This window comes from Bombus vosnesenskii, unplaced genomic scaffold, assembly GCF_011952255.1.
Source record: "Bombus vosnesenskii isolate JDL3184/JDL3185 unplaced genomic scaffold, Bvos_JDL3184-5_v1.1 scf7180000013314, whole genome shotgun sequence".
NCBI classification, from domain to species: Eukaryota; Metazoa; Arthropoda; class Insecta; order Hymenoptera; family Apidae; genus Bombus; species Bombus vosnesenskii.
In genome coordinates, this window is record NW_022882960.1 from 3,349,698 (window position 1) to 3,363,142 (window position 13,445).

At 33.0% G+C, this 13,445-nt stretch overlaps 1 protein-coding gene across 1 annotated transcript in view; it reads right to left on the reverse strand.

Moving 5' to 3' along the window:
- LOC117235051 overlaps positions 1-8,515 on the reverse strand; it is a 77,916-nt gene extending 69,401 nt beyond the window's left edge. Inside the window, exon 1 of the mRNA XM_033496715.1 lies at positions 8,156-8,515. Within this exon, the coding sequence (XP_033352606.1) occupies positions 8,156-8,219 (64 nt within the window). The 5' untranslated portion in view covers positions 8,220-8,515. The remainder of the gene's footprint in view (positions 1-8,155) is intronic.
- Positions 8,516-13,445: the final 4,930 nt, after the last annotated feature.

The window sequence follows — 13,445 nt, forward strand, 5'->3', positions numbered from 1 at the left end:
ATAAACCTTGCTAGAATTAATTCAAAATCTCTTACTTTTTCATTTCTCCAATCGACAAAAAATACAAAAAGATAAAGATTATTATTTTAGTTAGACTCCAAAATGTCGTCACGTTTTTAATTAACAACCTTCTCCTTTCATTCTGCTACTTCTACTTATTATAGCCGAACTCATCCTAATTAAAAATCTACTTTTCTCTATCTTAACTAAGCAGATCGAAATTATAGAAACTATAAAAAGACATTTCTCTTTCGCGCTTCAACAAATTATTGATTAACCAAATGATGAAAAAATTGGTCCCAAATCCTAGACAACTGTATTTTCTTTAGAAAAACATTAGGTAAAATACATGGCTATTGTTAATTCATTCGTCGTCATCATCATATTAATTAATTTACCAATTAAACAAAATTCAACTTTAAAAGTGTATAAATATGTAAGTATATTCCAGGCTGTAAATACTCTTCAAATTTGAATATTTCATTCAAGAAAATTTATGAATATTATTAAGATATAGATAAATATATATAATAAATATGTGGAAAATTTCAACAAACACAAATTGTATAGTTTTGTTGCGAAAGATGCCGAAACACCACAGCTTGCAGCAGAAGAACGTCTTAATCGAGCACGTTAATTAAAATCACTGATCACATTAATTAAATACTGTAACGACGATCAGTAATTTTAATGTCCGGATCAGCAACAATATCCGGCGTGCAACTGACACATGACGTCTATTATCTTTGGCACACTAGACAAAACAATGATGATAACGTTGTCATCTCCCGCATCAGAATCGGATACTCTTTGACCTGACGTCGCCTCTGGCATGTATTTAACAGCAATAACAACAATAACGAAGATAACGTTGTACGGGCTCGAACAAGTCGAGTACGGATAACCTTTCCATTAGGGTAAATTACAAACCGGCCGTGAGAGATAATGGTCCAGCAAGCATTTTCGTTTTCGAGCAAAAATCGAAATGGAGGAAAAAATTCGAAAAATCAGAAACCACGATGGAACACATGTATCAACGGCATTAAATTAAGCTTTCAAAGGGCGATTCTGCAAAATGGAGCGACAAATTGTTTCCGCTACTACCATCGTTACAAAACGCGATTGCTTTTAATTAAAATTAAAAGCATTCGTCACATATCTCTACAATCGTGAATTCGTCTTTCTTTCACTGACTCTGGAATTTTTTTCGTTGGCATTTTTCATCTTGTTACCTTTTCGCTTCCATCAACTCTGAATCGCTTGAAATATGACAAATACACTTTCATCGCTTTACAACTGATTTAGAATGATTCATTTTACGAAGTTTAGTGATACGTGAATGGAAATAAAAAATGCAACAAATTCGTGAATTTTTATAATACGAAAGTATGTTTCGTCAGTAACTTTAAAATAATTACGATCAGTATGACGTTTGTCTTTCAAAAGGCAAATCTCTTAATAACGAAATATTAGCAAACATTTTTTTAAACAAATAGGCTATTTTTGCAAGCAGATCGTGAGATATGTAAAAATCAATAATCGTCGATAAAATCTAACGGATGCAGATGTCAGTTTCGAAGCTCACTTGTTATCAGATTTTCAGCTCCAACGAGTTAATATTTCGCTGAAATAAAGCGTAACACTTTTACAAATCGCAAGTGGAGATCACAGTAAAACTCGTTTCGCTCATTATAATAAACTACTAAAATTACTAAAACTGCTAGAAATAATTTCTTTCTAATACTCTGAAAGTTATTGCAGAGATCCATTCTTCAAAGCTTCTGTAAAGTTTATCACAAAATACTACTCCACAGACCTTAAAATGTCGAAAACTATTTATATTCTGACTATATTCAAGAATCTAAATCAACCATTGTAGCGTTTCCCTGTAATCCTCCCTATATAGCAAACTACGATCCACTAAAGATAAAAAAGAAAAGTCACTTATTGAATCGAGTAATCTCAAATAGTATGTATCAAGATAGTATCTTATCACTGGGGAAACGTTTTCTTTTTATCGAAGATTCACGAATCAATAACCGCTAATCGATTCATTGTACGCGATAATTTGCAAGGGGTTTAAATTTCTCGTCTGTCGCACTTAAAATGACCGACATACGAACGAGTCTTTTTGCAGTTCTTGGCTCCGCTCGACACCTCGACAAAACAGATGGATGACCCTGCCAACAAACGACCCTGCTTTTCGGCTGCCAAAAACTTTCCTGGTCTTGCGACTTCCCTCTCGAAATGATCGGGTTGCATGTACGAACTCACGTTAATTATGAGGCTCGGTATCGAACTGCAACGTCTTCCTACAATTTATCGCAAATCAACGTAAAACTGCTTTTTACAAGCAGTCTTTAGACCGAATACTTTATTTCAATAGTCGAACGATGAAACGATCTCAAACTATATCCATGAATCGTATTTATTATTAAATTATGAATTATTAATTCCAAACATAAAGAAAATGTTTACCCTTTACATATTATTAAGCAATGATCTTGTTAGCAAAGAGAATAAGAAAAGCGTAAAATTTGGAATGTTAGAAAATTTAGAAAATTCGTAAAGATAAATTGGATTAATTGTTACTCCAATTACAATTCATGTAGAAAAATCAAATACCATTGAGGTTCGCGAAACTTTAATTGTATTGATAAATCAATTACTTCGGAGATACTGAATTGTCGCTTTTATTACTTAAAATGCAATTGGAATTAATAACGGTGTACGACTATAAAACGATTTAATTTTATTAATATTCAATTGCATTCAGAGTCTACGACCGAAGGAATATTTCAATTTACTTTAGCTCTGATTTAATTGTCATCCAATCAATTGGTCACTCCTATCGGAATTAATAATTATAATATAGAGTGAACCTTCGAAAGTATTAAATTAAACGCGATTCAAATCACAGAGATAGAATTTAAATATTCCCAAGTACTTGTTACTTAAATCATATGGAATTTTAATTAATCGAATAAACATTTACACCGAATTTAAACAGTCTTGCAAAATCTCATAGAAATAACAAAATGTTAACAGTACTCCAAAATCAATTTCATAGATGTCTCTATTTACAAAACGTTAACGAACTACCATCGAAATTTTTAATCAAATTTATCGCGTTTCGATTAAATTTAAAAAAAATGAACAAAATAGCATTTAAAAAAAAAGAGAGAGAGAAGAATGAATCAAGTAACATCCAATTAATGGATAAAACCGTATGATCCAATAATTTTTTATACCAATAACGAATTTTTAACGGTACTCAAACATTAATTTCATAAATACTTTAGCTTACAAAACGTTTACAAACTACCATCGAAACGTAAATCAAATCTATCGCGTTTCGATTAAATTTGAGAAAAAAGGAAAAAAAAGGAACTAACAAACTACAGTGCTAAAAAAGGGGGAGTCCTGAATGAAGTAACATTCAATAAATAGATAACAACTGGATCGTCCCAACGGAATCGCAGCTCGAGTTTCTGGTCAATCAAAAAAGCAGATGAACAGGGCCGATACAATCGACGCCCGTTTAAAATCAACAGATCGAGACCAGTGCCGCGTACTTCCGAGTACATTGTTTTCCATATTCACCAGAGAATTCTCGCGCGTTGATTGCGGTACAAAAGGTAAACGAAAAGTAAAAGTCGACGAATGAAATTGCACGAAACGAAAGGGAGAGAGAGTACGCAAGCGAATGAAACAAGACTAGCAAAAAAGAAAAAAACGCGGGTTCTGGACCAGTAAGCCGACCGATGGTGGTTGTTGTGTCGTTATTTACGGTTATAATTGAAGGGGCCAAGTTTCGATACTACGAGAGAACTTCTCGACTTTGGATTAAGGTATAAAGTCAGCTAACAGTGGTCGAATCGTGAAAGATGCAGAGACTACGAAAACTATACCGATACCTTGCTCCTCCTTAACGAACACTGTGCGAAGGAATCCTCTTAATGTGATCAAACTGCACGTATTCTACCTTATCCTAGCCATAATCGTAATCTGAATTTAAAGCGATGTCTCTATAAGACCTGAATTTCGTAAATACGCGTACTCATTGGTTCTTTATACGCTGATTTTCTTTCGAATGAACTTTAGGCCCGGTGAACTCTTTTCGACTGAAAGGTTCGGTAATTAATCGTAGAAAAAACGGTTTAAATCTAAATCTAAACGAACAGGCTAAAGCTGAAACGCGAACAGGATCAAAAAAGATGATGAGTCTTCATAGATGTACAATCGTATCAACGAAATAGAAATCGAGTTACTTCGATCGCTATCACTTTCTTCTATATAGGGTGTTCAGCATCTGATAATACTTTCAATGCACAGATTATGCAAGTAAGAAATTACAAGAACTGCTTCCCATAAAAGACGTAAAAAAGTAATTCGATTTTCAAGAGCTCGTTAATTTAAACTATTGTTATCAGTTACTCGAAAATCTTTATCCTCTTCCCACTTAACAAGACTAATTAATTAACTCATGAAATTGAATCTTAGATTTTCAGTTATCTGATAATAGAATCACTTTAGCAAATTTTAATATCTACTATTATATCGATTTCGAAACAGAAATTACTTTCCAATAATTATTTTAAATGACCGTCGACATATCTATTGCGTACACCACGATTATTATTTATTACGATTATTTATTAAAGGACTTATACTACAATTAAATATATGATTCATGTATGTACATAGTCGGAAATTTTTAATTTACTCCTTCAATTAATATCGAATGTCTTTGTATGAATTTCAAAATCTTTATCGGACAAATACTTTAAAAATTAAACAAACATTAATTACTATTGAGCAATAGTGAGAAAAGTGAGCGTGTATTCTAAATAAAAAATTACGAAATTTTTAAAAATTCATTCATAATAGTATCTGAAAAATGACTTCTTACTATTTACCATAGATAACGAGGAAATTCGATTAGGAGCGAAGATTTATAATACCTTTAACAGTACTCTCCCATACGTTTATTATTACGCTACTTTCCTTCGTCATAATATCATTGTACTGCTACACGACTTGTTTCTGAGAGTTATTACTTCCTACTCCCATCAGAACGAGGAATTGTAATTTCTTTTCCTCGCAAACAAAGAAAAATTCGATTACAGACGGTTAACGATATAAAAGCAGCAGCATGGAAATGCATTTCAACGGTGGCGGGAGTGAAAATAACGTGATGCCATTTCGCATTCCGCGAATAGCAAGTTCTCGCGGAAGAAGAGAGATACTGATGACCGGACATCCGTCTATCTTGGGCGTGCACGTATACCTACGCGGCTGGTTACGAAAGGAGAACTTAAACTCGATGGAATGCATGGCGAGAAACCGGCTCTCCTCGTGTGAGAGAACGGCCTGTGAAGAAAAAGAGGCTGAGAATGTTTTTGATATGCGACCATTTTCTGCATGGATTCGAGAAAACCTTGACACGCAGTTTTGTCATTGTGTATATGGAATAGCGATGGAATCGATCAGAACAATTGTCATCGTTGACCTCTTATATTAAGGTGGAGAATCGACACCTGCCATTCGGGTCATTGTTGTGCAGCGTCGTTCTCTTCATACATTAATTAATTTTTTTGACTCTGCGTAACTATCACGTAATATTATATAAACATATTGGAACAAAAAGCAATGTGGCGCCAAGCGTATATTGAGTACCGAATTTCAGGTTTAACGAACGCAAAACACAGAACACATTAAATTTTTTATTAAGATCAGATATAATAACTTCATTCACAAATGTGTAGTCCTTTTCTGCTCTTATACGAAATGTGATAATTGATTATCAAGGAAATCAAGGAATGTTTAATTTATTAAAATTTTATATTAATGTAAAAGGATTCATTTTGTATTCAGAAATTTACAAAAATCATTTACAATAATTATAACAAAATTATGAATGAAAAATTATGTGTCGACTTGCACGATGTTCTAATTTAAATCACTCTATTGAAATAATTTTCAATAAGTTAGAAAGCTTTGAGAAGTATACTTGAAATATGAATGTGACTTAAAATAACAAATATGGTAGAAAACATAATACATACAAATGTCAATAGTGAATGAAACAATGATCGAAAAACGCGATGGATTTACATACTAGATATAAAACGTACAAAAAAATACCTAATCTTAGTCTACATAATTGCAGTTTTTATTACAATATTTAACATAAGAGTCCTGTAACAACTAAAATTATAAACAAAATAATACATCTTAATAATTCGAATAACCTTTTCCAAGTTATTTCTGTCTTTGTTCTGTGCGTATATTTTTAGATTTTAACAAAATGAGAAAATTGTGTAAAATAGAAAATACACATACAGGAAGTATAATTTAACCCTGAGCATCTGCTCATGATCTTACTTTATAGTTAATGCTAAAAATAGCCTAAGAACTCCTGTGCAGCATAATACATACTGACGGTTTTAAGTTGACTTTTAATAGATCCATATAGACTTACGTAAGTAATAATCGTGGGATAAGTTGTTCTTTATGATACAAAATGATAAATTAAAAGACATAAAATATTCGTTTCTTCCTATTTTTAGTATTCCAAATTTCATTACCGAATTTTAATTTCGACTGACTAAATTCGTTTGAATTCAAATCGCAAAAATTCTAATTCTCAAGTGTAAGTGTCTTATTCTATGTACACATTGCTAAACAGTGTTGCTAAAGTGAATCTTTGTCATTCTGAAGGAATGATAATTTGCTATATCAATGATTTAAAGCCATAATTTCCAGAATCAAATCTTGTATGAATTAAACATTATCATCCTATAAATGATTCATCAAACATACACCTTAATTATCATCTGGTTTTCAGAACAAGTTTCAAAGCAATGTGTGAAAAACGCTACGATCTTCCTTGATTTATGTAATTACTGTGGAAAACGTTTGACAACCGGCTTGTTCGAAAATTCCAAGGACTGAGTCAGTCCCATCGCTATACGCTGCTAAGGTAAGGCCAGGCGCACGCCCATCCGGTCGTCCAATCAGCGACTGCGACGTCATCTCGTACGATGTAACGGAGAGACTCACCCACGTGGTAAGAGCATCGTGTTATTTTAGTATCGCACCACGAGAAAATCTAATTGCACGATCCTGTTCTCAAACGATCATTCTAGAATTTCACGCCATGCGTGTTTCACTCTTTATGCGATCGTAAATACCGTTTTCGAATGAAATTAAGTACAGTTTTTTATTTCACATTATATTTACTCATAAAAATCAAGCCATTGACGTTAATAAAATACAAACGCATCGCGACTGCACGTCACAACATATGCTGTTGATTTTCAATTCGCTGCAGCTATATTTCGTTTAATTGACCAATTAGGCATCACAGAAAAAAAAGAACATACATCAACTTTTTTCTTTGTTAATATCACCCATCGATATTATCATTTCAATTTATAATCGATCTTATAAGTATTTTTAATAAAGAAGTTCAATCCTTTAAATAACGTAGAAACTTGTGAATGAAATACATTGATATCGTTATAAAGAGATAATAAAATCGTCCTCGATGATGAAGTCGTAAATTGGACTATTTACGCGATTGATAAGTTACGCAGGCAGATGTGTCTGATTGAATGAAATCAAGGACACAGTGAACGCTGTGTAGGTCAGTTAATGGTTTAGTCACCAGAGGCAGCGTATGTAAACAAATTTACGAATTCACACGCAATAGCTCGTACGAGATCTCACAGGCGGCTATTATAATTACACTCGCAAAACACGTCAGAAATAGAGCGAAAATATCTAAAGATAGAACACTAACGCCGCCTCCAATGTCCCCGTCTAATGTTTCGAATCTAGGTATTCGATCATCGAATTTCGATCAGTAAAATGTTTCCTTGGATACGAAAATTATGCCGCCATTACTTTCAATATATCACGCTAGGTCGACTGTTGCGAAAAATCAAATTCTTCAAACATAAATATACACACACCTTTCCCTCAAAATACCACCGTTATTGCATTCAACAGCACGTATAGAGTTTGACTGTTCGATCGAGATTTCGTTGACCGAAACTGAGATAATCTTGTTGTCCGCGATACCATACGTAAAGAGTATTTCAGACTTTCTGCTGAGAAATCACACGAAAGATACGTAAAAGTTACTCACGAGAGTAGAACGCAGTGACGAGTAAGGCAAGCCAAGACAGCTGTTTCTCCATAAGTTTTCTCATTTCTAGACTTCTTCGACGACAGTTTGTTTCACAGGTTCTGTTTCACTCAGACGAGGTCGTAGCGAAAAACGCGAATGCAACTGACTCGCACACGAGAGCAAAAGTGTTTTCGAAACGCTAACACACGATAGTGTAGAACGAGCGTGTTTCCTCGAAAGGTTAAATAGAATGCAAAGAACGTGTCACACGCACGTTGTTTCAGTTTCTCCGATACCGTAAAATGTTATTCTTAACTCACGAATACCAGTCAATGAACACGTAATCACAGTACGACCCGTACTTCGCAACCGGTAGTGCACAACTGACTCTGAGAATGCATTTTGGCGGCAGCAAGCTTTAAAGGCGCTCGTTGAGTGCGCGTGCGCGCACCGCTCACGCCACCGGCTTGTTTGGTGGGGTATTGAGACTACTTCTTTCTCTTTCGCTATAGCTCTGCGATGTTTTGCCGAACTATGTATGTTAATGCCGGTGTCGTTACTCATTGCAGCTTACAGCTTTCGTAGCAGGCTGTGCAAGCTCATTAATCGAAAGCCTTTTCAGGACAACGACAAAGCAGGACCTTGTGTTCTGCCGAGAATGGAATTTAATTAAGAACATGCTTTCATTGTCGATGGACAATAGTGATGGGTAATTAGCGGATTTAGGTGGAATACCAACACGTCTGGGTGTTTACGTATGCAACGGGTGTCCCTGATAATCGTGATGATACAATACGCATCAGATGAAACGTTACGACCATGGGTATCGATCGCAATAAAGTCCTAATTAATGATTGTTTAATTATAACATTAAGTTTTATATAGTTAGCCACGTTGTTTCCTGAAAATTGTTGTCATATTATATAATGTAGCGTATAGCATTTATAATTTATTTTTCTCTACTAATTGGACCAATTATTTCACGATACTTACGCTTTATATTTTTGCTATTATGATACTCCATCAAAAAATCATCTATTAAAGAATTATCCATAATTGTCTTTTTAATACTTCGCTTTTACATGCACAAAAAAGAAATCTTTTTACATACCGCATGGTTATAATTACTACGGGAAATGAGTAAATGGGGACTGAAAACTGTAGCTGAAAACTGATTGTTTTTACTTGAATTGTGTATCGATTAAGCTTTTATTGAATTTAATTGAATTATACATACACGTATGCAAATAAATAACTTTGAGTAGAATAGTTTTACTTTTACAAAATGAAATATCGTTTCGTTTTTTGGATCATTTAAAAATAAGAAGAACATCTTCGCGGCTCATTAATGTATTACGTCAAACGCGTTTTTAATGACAATACTCTGTCTTTGTTGTCAATTCCTTTAAAAATAAATTCTTTAGTGTTTTCAATCGTCTGACGTGGGTTATACGTCACACAACGCTTTGTGTTAATAATATTTAATTTTAATCTTTATTCTATATCTTTGATCATAAATATTGATGGTCTGTGCCACAACATAAAAATACAAATTAAGACGAAATATATACACTAAAATTACTTAAAAATACCTTAAAATATCTTAAAAGTAACTTAGGCTAAACTATTGCGAGGCATCCACGATTTAACGATATCAATTGAGAATTAATCAGTCTTCGATATAAGTACTACCTACTAATTATAAATCATCACCGATGTAGATCCATTTATATTCTGATTAATTGTATCGATGAAATTAAATATTAAAATGCAAATTGGTTTGTTCGTGAAACCAATTAAATTTCATATAATTAAATATTTACCATCACACAAAATATTCTCGAAAAGTAAACTAACTTTCATGTTATTTTAAGATAACGAACTATAAAACATGACTGATATTAAAGATTATAATAAACACTGAATAGTATTTAATCTTTATCAACAGAACTCAGGTCTTCGTGGATTTATGAAGTTATTCCACGGTTTATTCTAAACCTGTTGAATTATTTGTTTATAAACCAGTGATTAAAATGATTATCTTGGAACCTAAATTTATCACCATCTTAACTTTTATATATTAAAGCACTTTACAACTACTAGACGACATAAATAAACAGAAAATCAACAATAATAGTGTTACGCAACGAGGCTTACCACAGACTGTATTTCTAACCATCGCTCGCGGTCCTACAGTATCGCAGACAGATCGTCTTATCTACCCAACGAAACATACACAATGCATCGACGAGCGTATAGTTGTCACCAAGTAGCGAGATCTAGAAACGTCGATTTTGGTCCGTTACTTTTTCCACACAAGAAGGTGGTATACGTGATCATAGGCGCGAACGGTGGCGTGACCCGAGCGTAGTGGGGGTCGTTTCCCAGAGAAGACAAAGAAATGATCGAAGGGCAATCAGTCCCTTCTGACGAGTCAAACGTTGTACATCGAGAGGTCAGACGAGTAAAATTAAAGTCGCATAGTCTAACGAATTCATTGAGAGATATCGTAAAGTCGGGTCAACCTTCTGTAACATATTTACTGTATTCATTGTTAAACAATTTGTGGCGTGTTCATCATATTATTGTCAAATATACTATTTTAGGTTAACCTGTTAATACAGTGTTAAATTCATCGAACTACCTCTGTTATCTTAATCGAAACAGGGGAACGACTATTTCGCGGTGTCGATTAGCAGAATCGTAGCGAGAATTTACGACTCTCGCTGACGCGTTTTCCTCGCGACCGCGTCTCTTCGCGAACGGTCGTAACAAATAGATTTATCAAGACTTGATCCTGTGAACTTCCGAAGACCATAGTTTTAAATGCATCATCTTACCAAGTGTCGTAAGAGTTTCATAATTTATTAAATTATAGCCTTATTCTTCGTCATAACACGTTTTTATGGCTTTACAAAATATAATTAAATTTGTATAATAATAAACGTAGAATACGTGATCTTCAGGCCTGCGTAATAGTCCTGTGTCTAAGATTTGTTGGATTTATTACAGATATATCTGTATCGCGTCACTACTATGATAACACTAACTCTGGGTATCAATCGCATTATTCGCATTATCGACTGTTCGACTATTGATTATCTAAATTATGATCTACACTCTACATTAAAAGATTTCCATTATTTACATTTGGGAAGTACGTATAGCAAAATCAGTAAGTGAATCAATACACTGTGGCGAGTACGTTACTAGATCCGATAGGACAGAGATTCCTAACAATTGCGCGATAACAGGATTTCCCCTATAAGTAGATTATGTTTGCGATGAAAACGAGAGTTTGTTGTACTGATTTCAGTACAACAGTTCATATACAGTGTCGAAAGAAAATCCATTTCATTTTCCATTAAAAACACTGATTATATAATTCTTTCGTATAACAAGAAAGCTGAATGAATGAATATTTTCAGTGATAGAGAAATATTTTTCCTATGAAATTGAAAAAATTCCGAAAAAGAAATAATTGCTAACTGATATAATTTTTATGTCTACAGCGCTCTTTTTTTGGAAAGTGACAATTTTATATAAATATTCATATGTGTTATAAACAAATTTCGTTTTGAGATTACCACATGACATATATGTATGTACATAATATAACATTATTGATGATGATCAGACTTGACTCATATGATAAATAGTACGAAGAAGAAGATGGAAGTGTATATAATAATATATCATAAATATGACATGACGTTCAATAATATGTCAAAATAATCCAAATTTCAGATTGTAATACTTAATTTTTAAATAAATGATTTTTAAAGCATGAAGATATGTCAAAAATGCAAGCAGAAGTATAAAACGTAATTGCAACCGCTTCATTTTGTTTCATAATGCATTTTTCTATTTATAATCATTTTGAAGTTATTTTAGTCCCAGTTGCACGGTACACCTTGATATGCTTGGTTTGAATAAAGAAGTTAGACTTCAGACAGTTATCTATTATAATCTATAATAAAGGCATGTTCGAAATTGATAGATGTGATCAAATAACGACTATATTCTTCCACATCAGAGAAATTCATACATGAGGATACACTTGAAAATTTTTTATTGCTTATTCAATATGTCAATTTGGAATAATTGCTTAGCCAACCAAATTTCATTCCTATTTAGATCGTAGAAATGATACTTTTATAGATGCATTAAAAGTGATAGTGAAATGCCGTCGTTCCAATGAAACTAGATTGGAGATTAAGATATGTGTGTTCTAGAAAAAGTAAACGTACCGTCGTTTGATATGCGTGTGAGGTTAATAAAATTAACAATGATGAATGGATAAAGTTACCCTCTGATAAATGTTTTAAAACGTAGTATGAAATGTAAATGATTACTTAATTATTATAATCTAGTTTTTGTTTGTAAATGTTACAAGTCAATCTTTAACATACATATAAGAAGCAATCAGATTTATTTGAACAACTAAAAATGAAACATTCATTTAAACGATGCTTCTTTTATTAATTAATCTTCCTTTTCAACAAATTATGCTTTAACAGATGAATTTCAGAAAAGGATTTACGAATTAATGAATTAAGCTATATAAAATGATACTTTTGGTGTTATTATGTTACGTTATGTAGATGTTACAAGAGCTAGCTAATGACGAGATCACGAAACATACACATGTTCAGGTCTGCTTCGTTTGTACTTTTTGTGCCATTACGGCAAAGTACCGGAAAATTTACGATTTTCAGCAGTGAAAATAATCCTGTGCAACCATTTGTTCGAAATAACATAAATAACGACGAGAGAAAACACGCTGCAAAAATACTTATTTCAGAAATGCTTTTATATTTTTTCGTTTTATAAAAATACAATTCTCATTATCATAAAAACTTTTATTGTCCTTCGTGTAACAAGGATACTTTACTTTTACAAGGTACAACAATATTGTACCTTTTAACGTAAGAAAATATTATAGAAGAAATTTTCTGAATTAATTTCCATTAAATCTTTTATCTTTATCGATAGGATAACGATATTTCTTCATTTCTTGTTTTCCTCGTCGATCCTTTCAAAATAATACGTTTTCATTAAACAGATTACGACCGGTTACGGCTAACAATACAAAAAAGGGAGGAATGTTAACACTCAATCTACAATTCAAGTCGTACACGGTCGAGGACATTTAAATACCGAAAAGAATAAAAGAAATACGTAAATAACGTTATTTTATTAATTATAGAAAGAAGAAAGTCTTTTTAATCTCAAGTTTAATCTCAAATACAATGGCATGTCAATTATCAGGTTGTAAGATAATTTCACATCCACGCATGTTATATAT